The following is a 27829-nucleotide window of genomic DNA, read 5'->3' as shown; positions in this document are numbered from 1 at the left end:
CCCGCCATACCGTGTATGGATAAAGACCCGCCCCCCTTGCTCCCAAAGGTACAGAGAAAATAAACCTATAAATGGTGGTATAAATTAACTGCGTTAACCCTCTGTGATAAAACCTGATGAGGCATTTTTAAAAATGGATGAACAAACTAGTTCTAAAATTAAAAGTAGTAAATTAACAGTTAGAAATAATTTTGTTACTGGGGACTTCAAGTCCCATAGTCCAACGAGTACTGGGAAGAAGAGGGCTGAAGAGCAATACAGGCCTGAAGGTCAGGCAATTGGGCTTAACAGCTCCCTCAGGTGCAGGCCATTACTTGTGGTCGTGGTTCGAGGCGTAGTAGCAGTTGTAACAGCAGCAGAAGCAGTTGGGGTAGGAGAAAGATGCAGAAGAAAGCCAGTTGCTAGAAGAATCCACAGACGTGGAAGGAACGGAAGGACGCCAGGACTTTCCGTCCGCTTATTCCAATTACCAATCCTGAGTTCGTCCTGTTCCCCCAAAGTCTGGATTGCAGAGGTTGTGCAGCGGGAAGCGTAAGGTTCAAAAGCTTTTCCCCATGGCAGCCTGATTGCAGAGCATTCGTAGCGAGAAACGTGCAGCAGACCATGCCTGGAGGCTGGCGTGCTCCCGGGGGTTGTGGTGAGCCGAACTCTGTGCCTGTGTGGCAGGACCGAAGGCAGCTTGAAGTGAGAAGTATGCCCGGTCGAGAAATTATTCATTGTAGAAGCCCTGCAACATGTGACAGAGGCCGAGAAGCCGGTGAGTGTTTCTGCATGTTACCAAGCCTTCAGGCATCGCAGGCGGGCAACTGTAACCAACTGCTTTTAACTCGCGATAGAGTGAAATTGACTAAAGCTGACCAGAGTGTGTCAGACAATAGAGTGTAACAATTGTAGCACTCGCGTATAGAGAAATACGGTGTGGAAGAGGTTTTCGAACATTAGAAATTACAGAACCAGCTTTAACAATGTTAATGATAGTCACATGTACATAAAAGTGATTCTCGCATGAAGACCGAGCCTAATAAAGCCGCAATAACATTGTATCCTGTGAAAGCAGGTGTTAAACCTTAATACTGAGAGCCAAAGAGAGCAAACAAGCATTACCTTAAGCCTAGAATTGAACAAGCATTGCCCTCAGTCAAAAGAGGTTAAAGGAAAGTGTTCTGTGGAAAATAAATTTGCTACCAGAAGAAAAGGGGCTCATATAGTATCTCTGAAGGTGTAGCTTATAAATGAATGACTATGATGTAAAAAAAAAAGTCATGAAATCACATTGCTGAAGCCAATAGAGGTCTGGCCCTAGAAGACAGCTGGTGTTAACAGATATTGGGCCTTATTACGAATTCGGCAGTAACCCTGCCGGTGCTACCGGCGGGTTGCCGCCAGACTCGTGATATTTTACCGGCATCTAGCTTGCCGGTGCCACCGGGACATTACACGTCCTGTCGGACCAGCAAGCTAGGTGCTGGTAAATGTTGCTCCCCATTCCCATGGAGTCCCATAGGACTCTACGGGAATGGGGTAACGTAAGCACCGGCACCGTTGGTAACGGTGCCGGTGCTTCTGTGAACAGTCTGCCTACCGTGACCGATGCACTTGGCAGGGCAGACCTGTCGGGCGCAGCAGCCCTGGCAGGCAGACTCGGAAAGAGGCGGTCTGGAAACAGGCATGCCGGTAGGCTTACCAGGACCCTGGTTTTCGGACTGCCACTATTGTAATGAGGCCCATTGGTTGTCTGGCAGAGTTAAAAGGGCATTGGTATAAATCTTATCTTCACTATAGAGTTGTGATGGGTTGTTTAAAGCTGTTTAAAGTTGAAGAAGTGGTAACCTTTAGAAGTATCAGTGGAACTGAGACATCAGATGCAGTACAATTGATATGATATGGCATTTATAACGCGCCTATACACAAGTGTTTCATGGTGCTGTGAAGTTTTCGGTTTCACTGTGAAGCAGAGAAACAAAACTACTTGGTGTATCATTGTAGGAGTTAGGTCTGCAGGAGAGTGGAGCAGATGGAAGTGAAAGTAGAGGACTGTGTCTGGACCACTGCGGTAGAAGTTGAATATACTATGAAGATTATTTGTTTCATGGTGCTAAGAGGGAAGCACTGTGAAGAGAAGCCATTGGCGTTTATGGTGCTAAGAAAGAAACACTGTGGCATTCTTCAAACAGAAGTTGTTTTTCTTTCATGGTGCTGAGAGAGAGCACTATGAAGAGAAGCCAATTTCAACATTCCTGTATTTTGTGAAGCATTTAAATTGCAACAGAGATCATCCTGACCACACATTCCTTTGGTACTCTTTAAAGAACTTTGAACTATCTAGATTTCCTGAAGAGAGGCATTCTTTTGCTGAACTGTGGAGTAGTGGGAGTGACTTTGTCAAGAACTGTGTTGGAACTGTTTCAACCACGGATTTCCTTGCTGTTTTGTGTCATCCACAGAAGTGATTTTAACTTCCCTCAGGTTGCAATCAGAATGTTTGAAAGTGCTGTGAATATAAATATTGACATTGTGAATTGTCAAATATTTTCTTGTTTATGTGCAAGTCTGAGTGCCAGAAATGTTGTTACAATATTTCCCTTAGTTTATTTAGCCAGGGAAGTCCCCATTAGAAAAGGGCAAGTGAGGTGTTTGGTTGACATTTTGAGTTTATTAAAATGGCACTGGTTGATAAATCATCTGAAAGTTGTCCGCCTCACATTTCTCAGCCCTCCCACTACCAAGACAGTCTCTGTAAACAAGAATTGTAGATCTTCACTTCTCTTGAATGACCACCTAACATGGTGGTTCTGGAAAGTACCGTTCCAAAAAAGAAAGAACTGAAATGGAGTTCAAGTTCACTGAGTAGCAACTGAATGGGAGCTTCATTCTGAAAGTATCATCAGTTGATTGCGGTGGAAATCTGGGAGTGCGTGCTTACACATTCGACAGTGTGATACGTCAAACCATCCTCTGACTTCTGCACTCCAGGTAACAAGTGTGCAAGGCCTCAATACAAACCGAGCTAATTGTTTTCTCACATGCGCACATCTGTAACAAAACACAGAGAAGGCAACCACCCTATCCTCATGCCAATGCGATGATCAAACAAATTGGATTCAAAACATCAGCGCCTCAAATGAAAATAGCACAATCTAAGTAAAGCTTTCTCAAGCCACCTAGTCTTTTTACAGATGATTGGCAACACTGCCACCATAACCTCTGCTGTCAATGTCCCACGCAGAGTCTCAGCATCCTGAGAATGGAGGTTGACAAAAATCCTCTATAAGAACTAACTATTAACTTAAATATGTATAAACTGTGATCTAATACAGCAACTCTTCATCACAGGACCTACTTGTTTTCTGAACAAAGATGAAAGGCGGTTTAGAATGCATTCAACATTATTTCCTGTCCCACTCTGTCACTTTAGAATTCTGTGTTGTGTCTCAATCTTCAGTTGGGCTTAGCACCTGCTCCAGTACTCACTGTTAAGTAAATGTTTCCTTATTCAAGAATATTCAAGATTATTCAGGACCTAAAAGGCCTTTTAGAATGCCTGCAACACACCTTCCTGTCCCTCCTGTCACTTTAGAATTCTGGATTTTGTCTTCATTTTGAGAGTACTCACTGTTATGGAAAGGTTTCCCAATGCGTTACACACAAACATACTCTTAATTTACAGCTATGATTTCTACATCGCAGTAAGCGAGAACCTGAAAGTTTTTTGGGCCAATAGCCTTGGCCTGTGACCCACCAAGGCACCCAAAGGAGCCGCAGGGCCTGGACTATGGCAAGACCTAGTGGCAACTTTACCACCATAGCCGGTCTATGGGCCACTTATTAGCATGCACTTCTAGAATATGCTTGAGATATGTTTTGAAATATATGAGAACATTTTTATTCCGACGCATAGTTCCCCATGCTATCCAATTCGATGGCCTTGGTGGGCTGCAAACTGCGGGGGGGAGGGGCGAGTTACAGTTAAGGTGGCGTCCCTTCCAGCATTCTCAACCATCACCTTAACAACACTTCAACTAAGGTTTGATCATTTAATTGCAAGGCTCTGTTATGCTATTGCTGTCAGGCTTTCTCAAATCTGATGTTGTCCCTGGAAGCTGCTGAACCCCCGCAGTCCCCTTTGGATGCTAACCTCTTAACTGGTATCAAACAGTTCAGTTGAGAGCACCCCCAAGGGAAAGGGGGAAAATGGGACAAAATAATAAACTTCAGGTTTTGCTCAGCTTCTTTATCTGTCAACCTGTTGGTGAAAATAACAACAAATTCACTTTAGTCACTAACCTTTGAATTCCTTGGCTCTGACTTCTCTTTATAAATTTAAGTAAATAAACACGCCACCATACCTGATTATCCTCTGTGAATAACGTAGAGGACGTGTGTGAATTCTACTGAAGAAAACATAAAAATAGAGTCTCAGATGCTCTTACTAATTTCTTCAATTCGGTTTTGAAAAACAGCTAATCTCTCTCAGTTTAATGAGTTTGTCTTCAAGCAGTTCAACTGTCTTTTACCCAAACAACCCGCTGGAAATATTATACATGTAGTTTGTATTGGTGTCTAGCTTCAACACAAATTCCAAGAATGACACTCTAGCTATTCAATTTAAAATTGTTTGTTTCCTGAATGTATAAAAGTGTTCATTAATTGGATCTTTTGCTTGCAAAGAAGATCACTCATAAAAGAAGCGTTCCTTTAACCAGAATATGCGCATGCGTGAAGATATTGTTTACTCCTTCTAAAATGGAAGCGCACATGAACAAGGAATTGAGTTCAAAAATGAAACTGGCATGGGCGCATGCATAAAGGAATAGTATTCCACTCTTCCTAATATGAATTGTTCAAACATGAAAGAAGAAATTCCTCAGTTCCGGACACTAATCCTTGAAGAGGCAGCCCAGTGATGATCATGCGCCAGGTTAGAATGTTAGTAAATTAAACATAACGCCTCGGAGTCGCGTGGCTACCACACTGTCACTTGCGCAGACAGTGTAAGATTTCTAACGCTAGTCCGACGCTAAGAAAAGCACTGTTACCGTCAAAAGGTACAATACTCAATAATCTTTTATACGGCCGAAAAAACACACAACGCTAAAATGATAAACAGACCTCCACACTCCAACTTGCCAGGTGCAAAAAATGTGACACAGTTCAATAAATTTAAATACAGTTCTAGAAGTTCAAAAATAAATTCTTGAAAGAACGAAATGAACTACTATTTAAACAAAAACTAAGAAAAACAGGAACAAGTTAATTAATGGTTTTGATATTTAACTGCTGCTTGAAAATCATAAAATTCCATAAAAGATAATGAATTCACTTAGCTTGCTTCTTTCTTTCACCGGAACGTTTTCTAAGTTTCTTCTTAATTCTCCAACACTTTCCTGGTCCAAATAACTAATTTTAGGCACAAGGGCCTAACTAAAGTTTTCTAAATCTTAAGAGCTTCAAACATAAGACCTTCCAGCTGGGCTTCTGACAATGAAAGGCGGTTTAGAATGTTCCAACAATGCCTTTCTTTTACTTCTGACCAATCACTGATCCTTTTGGAATTCTCCATTTTGACTTGGGAAGCTCTCCACACTCTGCAAAGAAAGTTAAGGCCCAAACCATACTTTATGTTAATCATATCCTCATTCCACCACATTCATCCAAATCCCACGAAACCTGACAGTACCCTCCCCTTAATGCCCTGTCCCAGGGAAAACTTTGGAAGGATACTTTCTATGAAATTTTGCGACTAATTGTGGTGCATGCACATTCACCTCATCCTCCCATGTACGTTCCTCAGGTCCGAAACCTTCCCAATCTATTAAATATTGTAGTTTCCCTCTTAACCTCCTGGAATCTACAATTCTTTTCACTACAAACTCTTCAGATGAATTCTCTAACTGAACTGGTGAAGGTGGATGTACAACTCTAGTCCCCTGAATCACAGGTTTTAATAGACTAATGTGAAAGGTGGGATGTATTTTCAAGGAAGTAGGTAGTTTTAACCGTACTGACACTGGATTGATCACCTTTTCTACTTTAAATGGACCTACAAAACGTGGGGTAAATTTGTTTTTGCCCTTAATTCTCAAATGTCTAGTCGAAAGCCAAACCAAGTCACCAACCTCATATTTAGGACCCAACCTCCTTTTTTGATCTGCAAATCTTTTGTACTTCTGTTTACTATCGAAAAGTACCCTTTTTGCTCTTTCCAAATTCTTTCTCATAGTTTTTAATCGAACCTCAACTCCAGGATTCTCTGACTCTTCAGTAATTTCAAAACTTAAAAACCGTGGGTGAAAACCTCTTCCAAGGTAAAACTGAGACATGTTAGTTGAATCTTTAGCACAATTATTATAAGCAAATTCGGCAAGCCAAATCAAATCCACCCATTCTTCCCCTGCCTGTAGATAACACCTCAAATACTTCTCCAGTTCTTGATTTACCCTTTCTACTTGTCCATTGGTCTCGGGATGATAGCCTGATGATAAACTGACTTCCACACCCAAATCCTTACAAAAAACCCTCCAAAATCTAGAAATAAATTGAGGACCTCTATCTGAGATAATTTGATTAGGAAGACCATGCAGTGTAACTATTTCTCGCAAAAAGACTTTGGCCAAACTGTCTGCAGTAACCTCTCCCTCCATTGGAACAAAGTGAGCCTCTTTTGACAAGAGGTCCACCACAACTAGAATAGATGTACAACCCTTGTCACAAGGAAGATCTGTAATGAAGTCCAGGGAGATTGTATGCCAAGGACGAGGTGGAATAGGCAACGGCTCCAACAACCCGACTGGTTTTCCGGTTTGATTCTTCATTTGAGCGCAAATAGCACAGGTTTTTACAAAATTTAAGATGTCCTGACGCATTTTTTCCCACCAGAAGCTCCTCCTGACCAATTCTAGCGTCTTTCTAAAACCTGGGTGTCCGGACAGCATAGATTCATGACAGTCTCTTATTACTCTCTCTCTCAATTCCAAAATAGGTAAGTAAAGTTTATTTTCAAAAAACGGCAATCCTTTCTCAATTTTTCGAACCGGATCCTTTCGAACCCATTCCTCCATTTGTGCAATTGACATGGACTTTCGAACTTCTTCCTCAACATCCTCAATTTTCTGTATTCCGGCAGAAATAAAACAGCATGGATCGATAATGGATATCATCTCCTTTTCTGATTCCATCTCACTTCCAGGAAATTGACGTGATAAAGCATCAGCCTTTCCATTAAGCCTACCTGGCTTAAATGTCACTACAAAATCATAATCAGCAAAGAACAATGACCATCTTAACTGCCTTGGTGTGAGAGTCTTGGCTGATTTAAAAAAAAAAGCAGATTTCTATGGTCTGTTAACACAGTCACTGTATGTCTTGCTCCTTTTAAAAAATGCCTCCACTCTTCAAAAGCAAACTTGATTGCCAATAATTCTCGATCTGAGATCGTATAATTTTGTTCTGCCATAGAACATTTTTTAGAATAGTAAGCCACTGGATGAAGTTGTCCTGTCTCTCGATGTCTCTGAGAAAGAACAGCCCCCATGGCAAGATTCGATGCATCCGCTTCTACATAAAAAGGCTGAGATGGATCTGGATGAATTAAAATAGGGGCCGAACTGACCCTTTTCTTTAATTCTTGAAATGCCTCCTCTGCCTCTGTCGACCACACAAATTTGGCACCTTTCTTTAAGAGTTTTGTTATGGGAGTAATCAATCGAGAAAATCCTTCAATACCTCCTTGAGGCCTCTATAAAAAAGAGAAGACCTCTTCTCTGCTGGCCACTGGGATTCTAAAACCAAAGACCTAAACTGTGTGATATATGTGACCAAGTCTCTGTTTCCTTGACGCAAATCTAATAATTCCCCATCAACTTCTAAGGACATTTGTCTTTTATCAAACATTTTCTTAAATTCTTCCATAAAAAGAGAAACATTTTTTAAAGATAAACTCTTCTGCCTGACCAATAAACCTGCCCAACTAGAAGCCTCTCCAGATAAATAAGACATCATAAAAGTAACTCTGGAAGCATCAGAAGGAAATAGTTCGGGCCTACTAAGAAAGTGCAACTCACATTGGGTTACAAATGTCTGATATTTACTTGAATCTCCATAGTAACGCTCTGGAGCTACCAAAGGTACTGGCATAACTAATGCCCTAAAACCTCCCTCTGCCCCATCACCTCTACCCACACCTCTCTCCTCACCAGCCCTTACCAATTCCGGGGGAAATTCTTCTCTCCCAATTCCCTGCGTCTGTGCCACCTTTTCACATAACTCATCTACTCGTTGTCCTAATTTTTTATTCTCTTGATATGCCACCTTTAATTCCTCCTGTAATTCCCTCACTAAAACACTTAACGCTTCCATTGAGAACTCGGGGTTCATGACAGCTTAGGAGGACTATTTTTTCTGGCCTTTCATACTGTCAGGCTTTCTCAAATCTGATGTTGTCCCCGGAAGCTGCTGAACCCCCGCAGTCCCCTTTGGATGCTAACCTCTTAACTGGTATCAAACAGTTCAGTTGAGAGCACCCCCAAGGGAAAGGGGAAAAATGGGACAAAATAATAAACTTCAGGTTTTGCTCAGCTTCTTTATCTGTCAACCTGTTGGTGAAAATAATAACAAATTCACTTTAGTCACTAACCTTTGAATTCCTTGGCTCTGACTTCTCTTTATAAATTTAAGTAAATAAACACGCCACCATACCTGATTATCCTCTGTGAATAACGTAGAGGACGTGTGTGAATTCTACTGAAGAAAACATAAAAATAGAGTCTCAGATGCTCTTACTAATTTCTTCAATTCGGTTTTGAAAAACAGCTAATCTCTCTCAGTTTAATGAGTTTGTCTTCAAGCAGTTCAACTGTCTTTTACCCAAACAACCCGCTGGAAATATTATACATGTAGTTTGTATTGGTGTCTAGCTTCAACACAAATTCCAAGAATGACACTCTAGCTATTCAATTTAAAATTGTTTGTTTCCTGAATGTATAAAAGTGTTCATTAATTGGATCTTTTGCTTGCAAAGAAGATCACTCATAAAAGAAGCGTTCCTTTAACCAGAATATGCGCATGCGTGAAGATATTGTTTACTCCTTCTAAAATGGAAGCGCACATGAACAAGGAATTGAGTTCAAAAATGAAACTGGCATGGGCGCATGCGTAAAGGAATAGTATTCCACTCTTCTTAATATGAATTGTTCAAACATGAAAGAAGAAATTCCTCAGTTCCGGACACTAATCCTTGAAGAGGCAGCCCAGTGATGATCACGCGCCAGGTTAGAATGTTAGTAAATTAAACATAACGCCTCGGAGTCGCGTGGCTACCACACTGTCACTTGCGCAGACAGTGTAAGATTACCGTCAAAAGGTACAATACTCAATAATCTTTTATACGGCCGAAAAAACACACAACGCTAAAATGATAAACAGACCTCCACACTCCAACTTGCCAGGTGCAAAAAATGTGACACAGTTCAATAAATTTAAATACAGTTCTAGAAGTTCAAAAATAAATTCTTGAAAGAACGAAATGAACTACTATTTAAACAAAAACTAAGAAAAACAGGAACAAGTTAATTAATGGTTTTGATATTTAACTCCTGCTTGAAAATCATAAAATTCCATAAAAGATAATGAATTCACTTAGCTTGCTTCTTTCTTTCACCGGAACGTTTTCTAAGTTTCTTCTTAATTCTCCAACACTTCCCTGGTCCAAATAACTAATTTTAGGCACAAGGGCCTAACTAAAGTTTTCTAAATCTTAAGAGCTTCAAACATAAGACCTTCCAGCTGGGCTTCTGACAATGAAAGGCGGTTTAGAATGTTCCAACAATGCCTTTCTTTTACTTCTGACCAATCACTGATCCTTTTGAATTCTCCATTTTGACTTGGGAAGCTCTCCACACTCTGCACAGAAAGTTAAGGCCCAAACCATACTTTATGTTAATCATATCCTCATTCCACCACATTCATCCAAATCCCACGAAACCTGACAATTGCTCAGCCAACTGTAGAACTAAACGTTATTCTTTTTAAATGTCTCAAAGTTACCATCATAGGATGTTTCCCCATTACAAGACAATGGCCCACTGGCCATGGCCAGTCAACACTTTGCGATAATTAAGGACTGGGTAAAAATGTGTGCACTATTTGCTATGTTTTAGGGAGGTGGTCTAAGCCCAAGACAAAGCATACAAGTAGAGTCCAATGACCTTGGTTGCATTTTTGACGATTAGGTGACCCGAGTAACGTACCATCCTAAGCATCTAAGTAAACAACATTAGATGAAGTAATCCGTACTCCCAGAATTAACCCATGGTGGCATAAATGGCAGGCTAGCTTCAAATGCCTATTTTCATACCCTTTTCACTTCTGGAAACCTTCACATGTTTCTTTTCACGATCCCCCTTTGAAGGTGAAATATTTCTTAGGTAGAGCTACAGCCCTGCTTCAAGAGGAAGCTAATCCCGGTAGATTACTTCTGTTAGAACAATGGCAATCATGTTTATCCGTGTTTATACTCAACACAGTGAAATGATGCATGACTGCATTTTCTTCAACCTCATCACAATGAGGTCTTTGGAATCACACACTAGATTCATTAACCGACTAAAGATGACTTTGTTTATCAACCACCACAGTTCCACCCATTTCTCTGTCTTATAGGGGTGGAGTGTAAACATCTGTTTACTTTATTTTTGATAACAGAATCCTTGGCAAGGGTTTGCCTCCAATAGCACATGCATATGAGTGAATAGTTAATGTTGCAGGTCCTTGTAGGGGCTATAATTTGCAACATAAGGTAGCAGGAATAAAGACTCTCTGGGCAGGATATTGATACAGTGGGGGGGGGGGGGGAGAGAACACACCAGCCAGAGTCTGGCGCGCCATTGACAGGGGATTACATAATTTAACTGCCAATGAGAGGGAAATTAAAACACAGCGCAGGAACAATACAATTTGGGACTACAGGCCGTTAGGGAAAACAGATGATTAATTCAAACCTGTCTCACTATTACAGGGTTGAAATCATACTTGAAAACAGTCAAAGTTCTGTAAAAAGGGAAAATTATCGAGGACTAAAAACTGGAAAAAGTCAATCAAAGGAGCCTAGCCCTCCATATAGGGGTACAGCTGTGTACTTTATGTACATTATTGAACAGAGATCTGTAGGTACGTGGACACATGACATCAATTCTCAGACGATGGGACATTTGACTGGATTAAACTTTTACATTTGCGACGGACATTAGAGGACATGGGGGGACAGTAAGATCATCGCAGAGAGAAGTCTTTTTGAATTAGTTCATGGAAGGGTCAAAGAGAGTAGGGGAGTTGAGATGAATGTGTTTGGGAGAAACAAATGTAAAGCAAAAAATAAAATAGAGAAGTTATAGAAACAGATGAAAGGACAAGAGAGAAAAGCGAAGTCTAGTCTGCCTATTGCATATTGCCTGATTATAATTACGTAATTATGTTGCAAGTAGTAGAGAAGAAGGGCAAAGCTGGGCAGGAAGATTGAGAGGCAAAAGGGGTGGACATTATTGAGACATTAGGCACCTTAAGCCTAACGCACAATATGTATGCAGCACATTCGCCTGCCACGCAAGTCCAAACTCAATCCTACACTGCTAAACAAAGGTAGCCTCAGGGGGCTGCGAGCACAGGCATTCTGCATCAAACCCTAATGAAGCCCTGGCTGGGTAAGCAACTAGTGCCTCTGCCACTGTGAGGGCATCTCATACCTATGCAGGTGTGGTCTATGATGCAGCAAGGTCGCAGTTACAAGCCCTACTGAGAAAGCTACCAGCAGTGGGTGCTGATAGCCAAGTAACGGTACACAACTAGGCATTTGATGATTGTGTGTAAAGTTTCTGAATGTTAGGAAGAACCAGAACAATTTGCTGAGAGATTGAGGATGATAGTTCAGTGTTATACCTTTATTGGGTTGATATGAACCAACTCATGAGTGTGATAATAACTGCCGAGATATACGAATGTTTGACTGAAGAGATTAATTGCCCTACCGGGAACATGAGTACTGGTGTTGCATTAGCACAAATGAAGAATGCTTTGCTACAGAAAATCGATACAGTATGTCCAACAAAAACAGCCTTTGGAAAGATAAGCAACTGTAACCAGAGGAAAGATGAGACACCCAAAGGCTACCTTGACCATTTGAAGGTTGTAATGCATCATTCTGGTATAAATAAGCCTGCTAAAATAGCACAGGAAGCAGTAGCATGTGTTTTTGGTTGGGGTTTACTGTCTAAGGTTCAGGTACAATTGAAGAAGATTTGTTTGGGGTTGAGAAGAAAATCCCTCTTCAAACTTGTTTCTGTAGCCAATCGTGTTTCTTGTGAAGATCAGAGAAAGGAAGTAAATGAGTGCAAGCGTATGTTGCTTCAATTATAATCTTTGAAACAGGAGAAGGAGTTGCCTGTGCTTATTAATGTGAGCAACCTACGTCTGCAAGAGGAACGTGACAACCAAAGGGTAAGGGAAGGAGAAGAGCTCATGGAGGTTGTGCACTATTGCAAACAAAAGGGGCATAGGAAGTTTAAGTGCCAGAAATGATCTCAACGGGCCTCATTACAAGTTTGGCAATAATTTGGCAGTGATTCTGCTGAATTACTTCCAAACTCCATTGCCGTTACTGCCACTTGGTCCCACAGGGTTACCACGAAATTCGAAGTGTTGGTAATATCCCTTTTTTTGAGTCGATAGAACTCCATGTTGATTTTTGGTAGATTTACCATGGTCGAATTTCTGCTTGGTAAATCTGCAGATTTTTGAAGTAAAAGTGGAGGATTTATTGCCATCAAAAAGCTGGAGGTAAATCTGCTACTTTTCCTCCAAAAATTGACAGATTTATACAGTGCGATAATTCCACTACTGATAAATCCATCAAATATAATTTGGCCTGGGAAAATGGTCGTAATTCCCAAAAAGTGACGGTGATGGAATTGCTGCCTTTTTTTCCCCGCACTGCCAAACTTGTAATGAGGCCCTATGTCTTAATAGAGAGACACTTGGGTAAATCGTTCAGCAATCAAAAGTAAAGATTTTTTTCAGAGTTCCATTATCTTGTGAAACTGTGCAAGCTCGAGACTTTGCTAATAATCCAGTGGTCCATCCTATGACCGGGCACTTTAACAGTGTCAACTGGCCTGATCACAGATCAGCACTCTTTCATTGCAAGCCCTTTGCCACCAGCAAATTTTATTAGAAGGGATTTGTTGTGTAAAATGAGTCGCACTATTTGTACTCCAGATGAAATTGTCCTAGATATTCCATGCGATCATGAAAATGAAGTAATAGCATCACTGCAGACAGAACAACCAAAAGAGGGGATTGGGCAGAGTCGGTCACAGGCAGAACACAAAATCCAGAGGTAAATATTGTCACCCACAGGGGTACACTGGGAGCACAATCCTTTTCCCTCAAATTTTGAAAAACAGATATGGGGGATATTCGTTTACTGGGACGTTCTATGTTGTTGCATTACGTGGACGATCCACTGATCACTATGCTTTCTTATACATGTATTTAAGCAACTCACATTAGTATTGTTAATCACATTGACAGAGAAGATGCACTAAGGATCGAAACAAACATTCCAGCTATCCAAAGAAATGTTACATTATTTATGGCATGACATATCAGAAGGAATGGAAGCCATTTTGAAATTGGCCAAGCAAACTGCGATTAGTGAGAAGAGGCCATTTCTGGGGACATCAGGATACTAGGTTACACCATGATAGTGAGTCCATTACAAGAAATGATTCATTTACAAACATCAGAATCATTACAAAGGTCAGAAGAGGATGTCAGGTTTTCCCTAAATCCAATTCTAGTTAGCATTTATGAGATTCCTCACAAATATATTTGACAGCATAAAGGGGTTAAAAAGATATATTTATCTAGCATCTAACTCTGGCTGGAAAAAACAAACTCATCTGCCACATGAACTTTGATCCAAAAAAACTACATACACCGAACGAAGTTCTGAAGAGATTTCCAGACAAGTTGTTAAGATCCGTCTTCTTGCGTTCTTGTCTTAATTTACTGCCGACAAATGAAATAAGGGCTATTAGAGGCCAATCTCAAACAAACCTCTGTCGATTGTGTGGAACGACTCGTGAGCCAGAAACCATAAAACATCTTCTTCTGTATTGCCCCGAAACAATAAAGTGGAGAAGAGCTTACTTGAGACCACTAATAGACAGTGACTCCTTGTATGAAGAAAAAACCTGGTGGAATCGACTGATGAGTGGATCGAGGACAACTTGGGCTTTGGCAACTTCGAAAATATTAAAGAATGCCTTAGAGTCTTGTCTATGCAAATCAGAGGGGCCAGAAGGAGCAAATTCCAGTTTACCGAAAGGTGCAAGTCGAGCAAGAAATCCAATCAAACTTTTAAGTTCAAAAGGGTAACTGCAAAGCCCAAACTCTAACTTCAAGTCGAATTAAGCTTGCGAAGAAAGAACAGAAAAGAAATTTTGATAGACTTGTTTGTCCTGTTTTTGCAAAATCATTGAATTGATAGAAGCAAATAATAATATATTTATCTAGTTATTATTTTCAGTGTGTGCAATATGAGTTAGGCCTTAACTGGGATTTTCAGAGCCAAGATGGAGGATTTCACTCTGGCCCCTGATTGGTCGTGGAATGACAAAGGTGAGTTTCAGGACTCTTTCAACTGCCTTTCATTGCCAACGGCCCAGCTGAGTGGAGAAGGACGTCAGGAGCTCCTGTTATCTATCTATGTAGGCCTAGCAGGTTAAGCAGGTGACAGGAGAGCAGGATTGGAACTTCTGTAACAGCCATTTACAGGAATCAAAGAGTGGCAGGGAGGCTGTTCCAGAGGGAGGCCTCAGCCAAAGACAGAGATCTATCCCCAGCTTGTTTGAGAAATGATTAACCTTGAGGGAGTTGGAGGAGCGAAGAGCTTGAGAGGGAAGGTGTTTACGGAGGGAGAGTTGAAGGTATTTTGGACCCAAGCCCCAGAAAGCCTTGTGGACAATGCAAAGGATCTTGAATATAATCCTTGCAGCCACTGGGAGCCAATGAATAGATTTCAGGGCTGGGGAGATACAATCCCAGGGAGTGAGGCCAAGGACAAGTCTTGCATTCTTGTTCTGGATGAGTTGCAAAGGGTGGAGAGTAGAAGCAGGTGGATTTAGAAAGAAGCTGTTGCAGTAATCCAACCTAGAGAGAACCAGAGCTTGAGAGACAGTGAGCTTCTGAGGGAAGGAGAAGAAAGGCAGAATACCTCTGAGGAGGTGCAGTTGGAAGTTTGACTTTTTAGAGACATCAGAGATGTGGGCAGAAAAGGAAAGCATGGAGTCAAAGATGACCCTGATGTTCTTAGCCTTGCAGGTGGGGCTAGGGGGAGGGCCAAAGTAGGCCGACCAGAGGGTGACAGGAAAGGAGGGTGAGGGTGTGTCGATGAGGAGGATCTCAGTCTTGCTGGCATTCAGGCAGAGATCATTAGTGGCACACCACTCCTGAATAGCAGACAGGCAATCAGAGATGAGAGAAGGAGAAGAGGTTCCACGTAAGGCGCAGAGTCAAAAGTTTATTTAACTTCCCTGAACATTGTTGGGGTTTTTTGAGTTTGTTTTAAAACTGTTAAGTAACTCGTAAGGCGTTTGGTGTAATATACTGTTCCTTCCTTGAACAGTCATTTTTTAGCTCTCCTGAGAGAAACCCAGCGCGCATTGTCCCGTTGCTTGGGAACAGTGGAGCGTCCGGGTTTACTCTTACAGAAAGCTTTCTGTTTATTCTCTGTGACTGCGTAGCTTCACCGCTCGCAGCTCGCGTTGGGAAATTGAAGCGGAACAGAAAGCAGTTTGTTTATCTTTTCCCTTTGTTCTGTTGTGTGAAGACTTTCCCATAGTGCTGCATTTTGTTTTTCTTTGCACAGCAACTTTTTTCCTTCACATCAGAGGAGACAGGAAGAGCGCGGGAAGCGCAGTGACTGCTTCAAGATGCCTGAACTTTGTGACATTATCCCAGTAGCAATCTAAGTACTAAGGGGCAAATATGGTTTCAGCGCTTAGTCTCATCAAATGTTGTAATCCGCTGCAAAGAAAATAGTAAGAAGTGCAACTTCACAGGGTCTATTATAACACTAAAGTACACATTTAGAATTAAACCCTTAAGTTTCTTGTATTGAATTCTTCTGCAATAAGGCAACTTTAGAGAGACTAAAGAGAAAACAATAAATGAGCAAAGGTTTCTGGTTTTTGGAACGTTAACTCAGTTAAGCCAAAGGGAAAGAGCACTGCAATATTTTAAGAAGAGCATTCGGGTCCTCCACAAAGGCTCCTCTGGGTGAGTTGAAGAGGAGATTCAGGTACATTGTAAAGTATATTTAAAGGATATAAAAAGGAACATTATATTATAGGGAGTAAAAATTAATGAAATGTGTTTTTTTCCTTTCTTTCCCCATCCTGCAGATTTCCATGTGATTGCTGAAAGGAATCTGATTGTATTATTTGATCCACTGCCCCCACCCCCGGGGTGTTCCGTGTCCAGCTGTGTATTCAGGCCGGTTGGGGGCTTATTGCTCTAGGTGGTCTGCCTGGGGTCAGCAGCTTCCGCGGATCACAGGACAAGACTCAGCCCGACAGAAGAAAAGAAAGCCTTTGTAGAAATAAAACAAGGCTTGGCCAGTGTGCTTGCACCCGGGCTGCCCAATTACCAAAACCCATGTACGACGTATTGCCATGAAAATGAGGGATATGCACTATTGTGCAGCATTAGATCATGTGGTGGCAGGGTTTATACCCTGCCTATGATGAGTGGCCTCCATCGCGCTGGCAGTGCAAAGCTCAGAGAGCATTGTGCTAGGATGATCCCTTGCAGTAACGGCACTGTTGCTCAAAACAGCAACACAACACCTGCCAGCATTCAGACTCACTAAACATGAACTCATTCTGCTGGAATTCAGTCAGGGTGACCCTCTCACGTTGCTCAGTGTTAAACCAGTCTTGCTGTTACCATGCCCAACAGATGGGCAGCCCCATGATTGTCTTTTAACTGCAGCAGAACTCACTAAATCATGCCAAGATGTATCAGAGGTTCTGTTACCAAACTTTGGGAAGGAGAACAATTTGGAGGATTCTTGTTTGAGGAATGGGCAGGGAGAGCTAACATCAGGTTGTGTAGTATGCACAGCAAAAGCAGTGCTTGGGAGTGACAGCTCCCAGAAGTGTAATAAGCACAAATGGCAGAGCTCATTCCATTGACACACTCATGAACTGTAGCAAAGCATAGGAGGGTGACTATCTCCAGACCAGCAATATGCCTCTGGGCTAGAGCGTGATTGCAGGATGCTGTGGAAAGAAAGGGGAGATTCTCAATACTGCAGACATACTCATTAAAAATGCACATCGTGTGAGTGCCCATCAAGAATCATTAAAGTTTCCCAAGGAATTACTGATACCAAATGGACTTGCACACCAAGCCATGAGAGAAGACGTCAGAACAAGAAATGCCTCTGCAGATGAGATAACAAAGAGAAAAAAGTTAGTTCCACAAAGACAAGTTCAGTCTATTATTCCACCTTGCACCAGGATATAAGAGTTAGCCGAAATTCAGGAGGCAACTCCAGATACTGAGAAAAAACAGATAAGAATTGGAGATCATGCAAAGGCCATTTAGTTGTTCCAAAAGCACTTATTTCGTTTGTAGGTATGCTCCATGGCGTGGTGGATGTTGCAAAAGGGGGGATGGTAACCCAACCACAAAAGGAATGGTACGCCCCAGGTTTTTCACAAGTGGCAGATTGATTAAGTCACCAGTTATGTTATATTATGTTGATTTATACTGCACACTGGTACCACCTAGGGGCAGTCTGCAGGCGCTCACATGGCTCTGCAAGAAAGAGGAGGAGGTTGGTTAGTGAGGCAAGAGTGATAGGATAGGTCTATAACCAAAAGAAACTGGCATCTGTGCGTGTGGGCTTGCAGATGGAAGGTTGCGTGCACTGGCTTGTTGTGTCAGTTCCGGTAAGGTCCAATGCCTGGGTTGTTTTCTATGTGACCATTTGTTATGTTGTGGTGTGTCTGTTTGTTTTATGTGTAGATTTCTTGTATTTAAGGTTGTGTGCACTGGCTTGTTGTGTCCGTATGGGTAAGGTCCACTGTCTGGGTTTGTTTGTTGTAAGTGTGTGTTACTTGTTTTGGGTATCTAAAAGTGAAGAATGGCTAAACTTCACAATTCTTTCTAAACGAGACTTGGGAGGTAGGGAAAAAAAACGAAATTGGAGACACCACAATAAATGGAAAACACCTAGACTTGAGACACCTGGGAAGTTAGAAAATGTCCAAACTGGAAATAGCATTAAATGGAAGCACCATGGAAAAATGGCTAGTATCGGTGTGTTAGGATATGTAGGTAAATAAGGTGGTAGGGCTATTCTGGAATACAGTAATTGCTGTACTCCCCACTCAGACCACATTTACCTGATCAGCCGCTGCTGGTGGCAGGCTTCCCAGGTGAACACCAGTGTTTAATCTGCCAACAGGAGAATATATCCCATAGTACAAATGTGAAACAGGGAGCGCACCCAGCCCTATGGACCCCATTTGCACAAAACAATGCGCTTAAGGTTGCAGGTTACAGCTATGTTCTGGTTGTTATTGATATGTTTTCAAAATGGATAGAGGCGTATCCAACTAGTGAGGCCGCCGCATAGGTTGTTGTGAAGGCACTGATACACAACTTTATCCCCTGTGTGGTGCGCCAGTCAGTATTTGCACTGACTGAGGGTTGCGCAGCATAGAAACATGTATACAAGAGCCCTGTAACGAACTGAATATTCAGCAGAAGCTCCATTATCTGTATCATGCACAATCAGCAGGGTTGGTGGAAAGGCAAAACAGTTTCCTGACAATACAAATGTAAGAAAAATGTGCAGGAACTGGTTTGAAGTGGTCAGATGCTGCTCGCTCTGATAAGCATGCCAGATGCTGCTAACCAAGTTACAGAAATCAGACTCTATGAAATTCTCACTCATAGACCAATGCGTTTACCAGAGGCTCGACCAGTGTCTTTGTGCCAAGGCAATGTCCAGCTAATGAACAACACGAAACTGCAATACTGTCAAGTGCTAGTCAAAGCTGTGAAATGTGTTTATCAGCAGGCGTGCGTGGCGTTCCCAAAGGAACCAGCAGCACTGTATCATGGTTGTGAAGACCCACCATCAGAAGGACTGCTTATGGGCAAGTGGGCAATGCAGGCTGGCCATTTGTGGTATTGCTAGTAACAGCTGTGCAGAATTGAGACGTCCCTGCCTGGACCCATGCGAGCCACTGCAAGCAAGCATTGGCGCCAACTGATGCACTACCTGCAGATCCAGCTGTGCAGAATCCTTATTAGTGGCACAGTTGTTTCTTTGTTAATGTGCAACATAAGTCAGAGAGATTTTGTTAGGTATTTTATATATGAAAGACTGACGTTTCAACAAGGAAAAAGAAGCACAGAGGAAGTAACTACTGCAGAAATTAGAACATGTCTATGGTGGAAAATGAGAAGTAGAGGGGTGTGGCAGGGACTACATTGCTGAAGTGCTTCATAGGAGTGTGGTTTCACTTACTACTTGGCTTTTATCCCTGGTGAATATGTATGAGCAAGTACCATCTCTTTGCTGTGTCCTACCAGAGTGGATGCCAAATCATAGGGAGCGCAGGGTAATTGGGAAGGCAGCGGTTTATAGTGAAAAGGTCGAATTTAAAAAAGTCGAATGTCAAAATCTCGAAAAAAAAATCTAGAAAAAAAAGTCGCATTTTTTTTATGACGTTTTTTATTCGAAATGGGGGGGTTTCCCCCAACCCCCCTTTTTTTTTTTTTTTTTTTTAGTTTTACCCATTTTTTTTATTCCCGGACCCCAAAATAAATATATCATTAAAAAAAGAGGGAATTCGACTTTTTGTTTTCGAGATTTATTTTTCGAGATTATTGTCATTCGACTTTTTTTTTCGAGATTTTGACTGGATACCGAAGGCAGCACCTAACTCAGAGTGGGCTAAAATGTAAAGCATAGCAAAGCAACACAGGTAAAAGATGTGAAAAAAAACTGGTATGAAAGACCAAATAATTAAGATAGCCAAGACCAAAGCTAAGAATTGATGTAACAGCTTGCTGTTTAACTCATCTGTAGTTTTTAGAACATGCCAAGCAGCTTTGCCGAGCTATACAGTCGATGACCAACAGCAGCATGCGAGAGGTAAAGAACATGGTGATGTCGTATGAATAAGTTAAACGTGAGGTTATTACCAAATGACCTTTCCGAAAAAGCTCTAGATATGATTGCCCTGGGCCTCTGTATGACTATGGATAAGGGAGATTATCCAGAAAGCAAATGTTATAATTACGCCTTTGAAGTCTATAACAACCTGTCATCACCTTGCTATAGCATGAAGAATGAGTAAATACATTGCTTGGACAATTTACCTATAAGACTCTATGCACATTCATTTAGCAAATAGCCTATCACCCTCCAAAAGCAGTTCTTCCAAAGGAAGGTATTGTTTTTACCACCCTAAGTTCTGTGGTACTGAGATCTCAGTAATTGAACTGCTCCTACAAAATGGACTAGCCTGAAAACTACACTTTGTTCTGTGCACTTTTATCTGGCAGTACTGAACTTTAAAGTAGCATTTCATTTTCCAAACTGTTGGGCAGGAATGGCAATAAGACTGGTGCAACAAATGGACATCCTAATGGTGAACAGAAAAACAAGAAAACGTTTAGAAGGCCAAATGTGGGAGGGAATTCTTTCAATAGCCTTAGGATGAAACATTTATCAGGGAAACAATCAAAGGGAACGGCTGGGTGAATTGGAAAAAGTGACTGGGTTAATATGGGTTGGCAATCAAACAATATACATGAAAGCCAAGGGGACGTGCACATCAACAATGATATAGGCAATATCACACAAGCCAATTTCATGTATCATATATTTAACATCACTATTGCAGGTCGAAGGATTGAATGGGACATTGGCTGCACTGAAATGCAAGACTACCTAAACAACCAACTGTGATTGATCCGTGATGACTTCAGACACCAATGCTGGCCAGAATCGTTGACTGAAGATTTGGGAGTCCTATCAGCATTGTGACCCTGTAGGAGCTTGTGGAATCTTGCCAACTGCTATTGTGATATCCAACAGTGTGGTGTTCCTGCAATGCATATGGGCCTGTTCGAAGAACATTGGTCCCAAAATATTGGATAACGTCAACAACCTAGGCTCGCTGTAGATGGAATTGGGTGGTGCATCCTGACATCAAGAAATGCAAGCTCCACAAATAACTAATCATGATGTGGTGAGTGCTCCTGAGATAAAACAACACTTGTGGATTGGACCTGGCAATGATTGGGCTAAAAAAAAAAAGAAAAGACAGATTCAATGTATATAGTGTGATGAATCCTATGGAGTCATCTTTGAAACCCAGCCTAAAGTCTCCTCCCAAGTGGCCTGGGAAAGGCAGTCGCTACTTGATCCTGCCTTTGGTGGTGGTATTATGAGGGAGGATCACATGGGGGGAGATGGCTGTCGGGAAGATGTGGTGATTCCATTAGGAGGGACGCAGTATTCTCCCCTTCTCTGTAAAGAAGACCCTATAACTCCAATGTTCTTGATGGCATGTTGTCATTATTCAAATCCCTCCAGTTGTGAAACCCTTAAACCCCTTTTTGTTATGTTATGTTATTAAAACTTGTAGCGCGCACGTCCACCAAGAGGTATCTTGGCGCGAGGAATACACTGATAACACATAAGCAACTGAACTAGGAGTTAAAATATTTTGGCCCATCCACTCTCTCACAGCACCCAGGCAGTCTCTCAGACAGGACGACACCCCAGTCTGGTCATGATCTAAACAGACCAGAATCTGCGTGTCATTCGTGTAGGAGTAGCATCTGAACCTGTGGCAGCGGATAAGACCAACCAATGGCTGGCTATAGATATTAAATCAAACATCCTAAATAAAATGCCATTCACACTTCATATGTGCATAACACCAACATAATATCGTCTGTCTCTGATGTTTCTGATTTAAACACAAATGTAAAGCAATGCAACATTAAAAGGTGTTATACTCCTATGGACTCTGACTCCCCTAAAGCCTCAAGTACTGAGACGAGGAGAACGGAGTCAATGTGGAATGAAGGAGCATCAAACTCAACGTGCAGACTAGTTGTTATACTATCAGCTGTGCAGGGCATTTAAACCTTCTGAAGAACTTCAATGGAGGAGTAGAGTGCTGCAGAGCAGGCGAAGCACAAAGCGTAACCAACAGCAGAAGGAGAGACACGGACACAAGCTGTGCTGGGAGAGCAAAGCGCTCGCAGGCAACCACTTGGAGGCCTGCTTCACCAGAGGAATGGGAGACCGGTGAGGGAGCAGCGGGAGAACTGCTGCAAGGCTGAGCGCTTCCGCAAGGCTACAAGAGACTCAGTCTTATGGGGCTGCCTTGGTTCCATCAGCAAGGAGTTGAAAAGCAGACATGTGAACCAAAAGAGGGTCTGCATGACCGGGGAAGCCTTCCCATAGAAAGAACTTTACTGCAGCCACACATTACACCGGTGAGTCGGGAGTCCCGGGACGTGTCTTCAAACTACAGACAATTGAATAGTCAATTTGAATACCGACCAAATATATTGGAAAGTCAAAGATTGTACAAGTCTTCTTATATGAAATGTCAATTAGGGGAAACTTGGAACATAATGAAGAGGTTAACAGAAAGAACGTGAACAAACCTTCATAAACAAGATATTAATATGGGGGAAGTTGTAACAAGTAGCACCTGAAGTAAAAGAGATATAAGCAGAGAAGGAGTGTAACTGTCTTATGCTTAGAAAGAAAGTGAACATTATAGAAAGACCAGGTGAAAAAAGCACATCAGGCAGTGAATTCTTTTACCTGGCATGAGAGTGCACCAGGGGATCTACAAATTCCAGTAGGGAGGATTCCTGGAAGGGCAGTATACCAGATAATCCATAAAGCATATGAAAGAAAAACATATTGAAAGATACCTGGCCCTGGCAGGAGAGTATATCAGAAGATCTAATGAGTAAAAGGACAACTTCCTAACAGGGGAGTATACCAGGAAACCATCTTTGGAATAGTAGTGTAAAAGAGATGTGTTTCATCCTTTAAAGACTTCTTTTGCAATTCTCCAAACAGTGCTGTGGGAAAAGACACTTCTACTATTTTTGTTTGCAGAAAGACACTGTTTGCCATCTTTAAGAAAGTGCTTTATGAAGAGACTTTCCAGCTACTCTTAACGACTCAAACTTTAAAGAACACTGGTTATCCTACCTGAAATAGTCCAGGGGAAGGAAACCCCTCCTGAAATTTAGGATTATTTGTGGAATTGTCATACTTTATTTCCATATACTTTTTATTAAGTAAAATTCAGAACATTTACCTTGCACCTTTGATTGCTTGTTTAAGTGTGAGGATCAGATATAGTTTGAACACAAGGACTGTTTATATCATTTTGACAACAAGACACAGACTGATCTTTAGCTTTAGTTTCCTAGGTTGGGAAACTCTTAAGGATAGGGACAGAAAGGCCTTTATCCAACCCCTTTAAGTTAATAAAATGCCTGATGTTGAAAACATTACAACTTCGTGTCTGCCCCTCATTTCTGACCCTTCACAATAGAAAGTAAAACCAGGCCACATACTAACTTTTGGAAGGGGACTGCCAAAAGATTGATGCCAAATGGAACTCGAACATTTCTCATGAATAACTACGTGCATCCAAAGGATGGGTTAGGACTTGTTGTGAGCTTCATTCTGAGAACCGTGACAGAGAGACACAACATGTTTTGGCCTGCTAAGTGAAAATATACCTTTAATCTAAAGTAAGAGATTAAGCTTAACTGGTCTTCTATTATATCCTATGGCTTCCAGAATTTGTTGAGACTGTTGCTAGACACGCAGACACTGTCAGATTTTAAGAAGGGGGATATAGATTATTGAAGCAAGGTTTAATCATTAAAGAAATTACTTCGATGTAGCATGTCCAACAGAGGTCCTATGTATCATTATAAATGTAAAGTGCCATGCAGCAAAATTGTTTAATTAGTGGAATCATATCATAGGGTGTAACTCATTATTTCCAATCTGCGAGTGATGCTATTGTCGCACAAATCGAGAAGTCTTTGCATATATGAGAAGTTGCTTTCAATGTTACCTTATAGTATAGAGATTACTATTCCTGATACTAATGGTGATGTTGAAGATGAAAATTTAATTGATATTAATTGCAATGCAGAGAATAGTGAAGATTGATTATTCTTGATGAACATGTCCCTATTTGTTTAATGACATTGTTCCTATTCAACAAAAAACTGAACAGCACACATGCTCTTAAAGTTATGCCATAACACAATCTTACATTTTCAATGTACACAGTTAGATTAAGGGAATAAAGGTATGATGAGACCCGAGTGGAGTTAGCTGAATAGAGCAGAGTAATGATGAAATCAAATATTTAATATTTTGTACGTTGCGGAAAAGGGGGAAACGGCCGCAGCATTGTATTTCTGAATGGCGGATGTACATGAGCCACGGATAGAACAGAACTGAATCCATTACTGGTCAGTGACGAGGTGCCCGCAGCCATGATTACAGAGGTGGCGCGGTGAGAGATTTGATTGGTTGGCATGTGTGGGCCCACCTGGTCATGCAGGAATGATGTAAACATCTGTCCGATGAGCAGGCACGCCTAGGGAAATGTCCCACATCGTTACATGAAAGTGCACTTAGCCGTCTGAGATCCGGAATAAGTGCTACAAGGGCGCTGTATTATGCAACCAAGCCAAGTGGAAATGTACAGGCCTCGGAAGGTGCTGTATATCATGCACTCAAGGTCAGATGATGCTCTGTCATAAAATGAATTGTTAATGTAACCGACTAAAGGTATCTTATAGAGTCTTCTGTATAAGGCTCATTGTGTAAAGTGCAAGGTTTCTGTGCTCTGGGGCCAATGTCAATTTCTGCAGAGCTGTATGGAAATTAATTCTGTCTCTACCTTTGCTGCATGCAGTTGCTCATTGGATTTTATGGTGGTGAATAGAAATGGGCTCTAAAGGCTGTTACTCTCTCTCTCCAAACTAGGGATGGGCAGTCCTGTGCCAGCCCAGTCATCCCTCAACCCCAGACTAGTACTAGTCCTTCTACGCTCTCCAATTATCTCTCTATCACTCTCCCTGATCTCTTCCTACTCTCCTCCCTCATATTCCATCTATCCACTCCCTCTTCTGTTTTGTTGTCCCTTTTCTTTCTTTACTGCACCCTCTGATCTTAAACCACTACTCCTCTTACCACTCTACACCGCTAGTAATCTCCTGCCCACACCACTACTACTCTGCCCTCTCCACAGTACTACTCTCATATCTCTACAATAGTACTCTTTCCTCACCACACTACTACTACTACTCTCCTTATCTGCCCACACCTGCTTACTCAGTCACTCCCTCTTCCACTATTGCAGTCACCTTCTCACGCACTACTCTCCACTACCACTCCACTTTAACACACACCCATTCACTTCCAGTACCACTTTCTCTCACCAACCAATACCTCATCTTGCACACAGACGGAATAATCCTCCTTGACACTCCTCTACGCCATCCTTTCTTCTTCTGACCTATTGTCAAGCCTCTGCCTTCTCTGACCTCACCCGAACAACCCACAACTTCTTGTTTCCTCCCCCCGTTGGCTATCCTCCACATGTTCCCCAGGCCAAACATCCTGTGAGATGGTGCAATCAGTGAGAAAAAACATTAAAAGGGGTATAAGCCCCACCCCTTTCTCGTGTGCGAGTCCACTGTGATTTTACAGTGGTGAGTAATGCTATTTAAGTCCCATTTAATGTGAGGGCCTCGCAGGCCTGTTAATTTGGCTAGGGTGCCCACAGTTCTGTGACAGGTGAGTGCAATGTCTGGAGTGTTTCGCTTGCCTCTGCTCTAGCCTGTGGGTCTGCATTGTGTAGTGGATTCCTTCAGGGTATTTCCAATTTGAGTTCTTGGGTACTCAGATACTCATTAGAGCTCCAGTGTGGCTGGTCTCTGCGGCTAGGTATGCAGAGACTTGTAGTTTCCTAAAACAGATAGAGAAAAACTGGGCAACATCAGGCAAGACCGGTATGCAGTGATAGATGGTGCACTGTGCGCAAGCATCCTGATGCTATAGGAGGTGCACTGTGCGCAAGCATCCTGATACTATAGGAGGTGCATTGTGCGCAAGCATCCTGATACTATAGGAAGGGACAGATATTGGGGCCCTCCCAACTGCTGCCTACCTTGTCTGGGGTAGGACTGGCTCTGGCTTTTACCATGGTAGGCTCCCACCCCAGGGCACCCGAGTAGGCCTTCCATCCGAGGCTGAGTGGAGTTCCCATCCCCTCTTGACAGGTTCAGCTTATTACCCCTGCCACACTACTCCCCTTTCAAGAACCTTTTAGATAAACGAGATAAGCCACTTTCCCAAATGAAAGAGCCAGACGCTCGTACCAGCCAGACCTGAGACTCCTGCATGTAGACAACCTTATGGGAAATGCTTTCTGCCTGGATAATGAAGGCAGCACACACAGTGTTACTGTTTCCGCTTACCTGGCATATCAATGGCAGTGTACTCGGAGGTCAGTGAAAACCATGTCAAAGCCAGTGGTCCCATGGAGACCATGGATTCAGTTTGTGACGCTCTCAACATGAGAAGGCCAACATGGGAGAACATTCTATAGCAGTTAAAGAAATTAGTTAAAGGCACACTGAACAGGAACATGGATATTGTTTTTCAAAGGTTTACACTCAGTCGACCTTCTTCATATAAGTTTATAGCTCTGAAGCACACCTCGCACATCTGTGTTTAAAAGTTAATTTAGTGGGGGCGTGGCTTGGCGCCAAGATGGCTGGTCCAGCTCTCTGAGAGTTTCTGACCGCGTCCACACACCAGCATGAAAATGACCCGGTGAAGCTGACTTTGCGAACTTACCTGATGGTGCCCCCGGCTCCGGTGGGGTTACTGCCTGTGGTGGCCGACTCGCAGCTGGCGAGTACAACGGGATCTCAAGATAAGCTGCAGCTGCTAGCTGCTGAGTGCCTGGGGAGATCTCTGCGGCGCCGCTCCAAAATGGCGGCCGCTGCATAGCGTCTGATGCTCCTCAGCCGCCGCGAGATCCTTTTTGATCCCTGCTTTCCTGGAGCCCTCCTGGGTCGCTGCCCCATCCCCGACCTGCGACGACTTCTCCCTCCGCACGGCGCCTGGCCCCCTTCACAGGCCGAACCCGGAGCGCGGCGTGGGAGGTGCTGGCCGGCACAGGGGAGTGGGAGGCGGGGGGCAAGCCTCCTTCCCTAAATCAGTTTTCCCCGTTCCGGGCTGCTCTGGCTCCCGCGAGAGTGGGGTGCCTCGACGCGGAGGGAAGCGGCTCCTGGACCCTGTGAGGTGGGTCCGCGGTGTGCGGCTCGGGAGGAGCCTGCAAATGTCTCCCCCATCGTAGCCAGCCAGAGGGGAAGATTTTGGCGCTGGACTGGGGAGCGCCTCCCCTCTGCCCGGCTTGTTATCTGGTGAGGTGAGCCTGGAGGGTGCGTCGGCCCTGTCCGTGGAGGGGTGTGCTGGGGGGGGGCCTCATGCGAGCTCCCGCGGCTCTGGAGTTGCGCTGCTGTCCAAGTTGCCCACCCCTGAACGGGCATATCTGATCTAACTGCTCCAGGGTGTTCCGAGACCCGCTCCTGCTACCTGCATCCTGCCCCCCATCCTGGCAGGTGGGACTGAACTTGGCATCTGGCACCACAGCGTTTGGAGGGGGGC

At 42.8% G+C, this 27829-nt stretch overlaps 1 protein-coding gene across 1 annotated transcript in view; it reads right to left on the bottom strand.

Moving 5' to 3' along the window:
• Positions 1 to 27167, bottom strand: part of OAZ3 (ornithine decarboxylase antizyme 3) — a 179495-nt gene extending 152328 nt beyond the window's left edge. Inside the window, exon 1 of the mRNA XM_069626441.1 lies at positions 27014 to 27167. Within this exon, the coding sequence (XP_069482542.1) occupies positions 27014 to 27167 (154 nt within the window). The remainder of the gene's footprint in view (positions 1 to 27013) is intronic.
• Between the last annotated feature and the right edge of the window lie 662 nt (positions 27168 to 27829).

Source organism: Ambystoma mexicanum, chromosome 1p (assembly GCF_040938575.1).
Source record: "Ambystoma mexicanum isolate Mex_15411 chromosome 1p, UKY_AmexF1_1, whole genome shotgun sequence".
NCBI classification, from domain to species: domain Eukaryota; kingdom Metazoa; phylum Chordata; class Amphibia; order Caudata; family Ambystomatidae; genus Ambystoma; species Ambystoma mexicanum.
The sequence above is the reverse complement of the archived record's forward strand: the minus strand, read 5'-3'. Positions and strand labels throughout refer to the sequence as shown.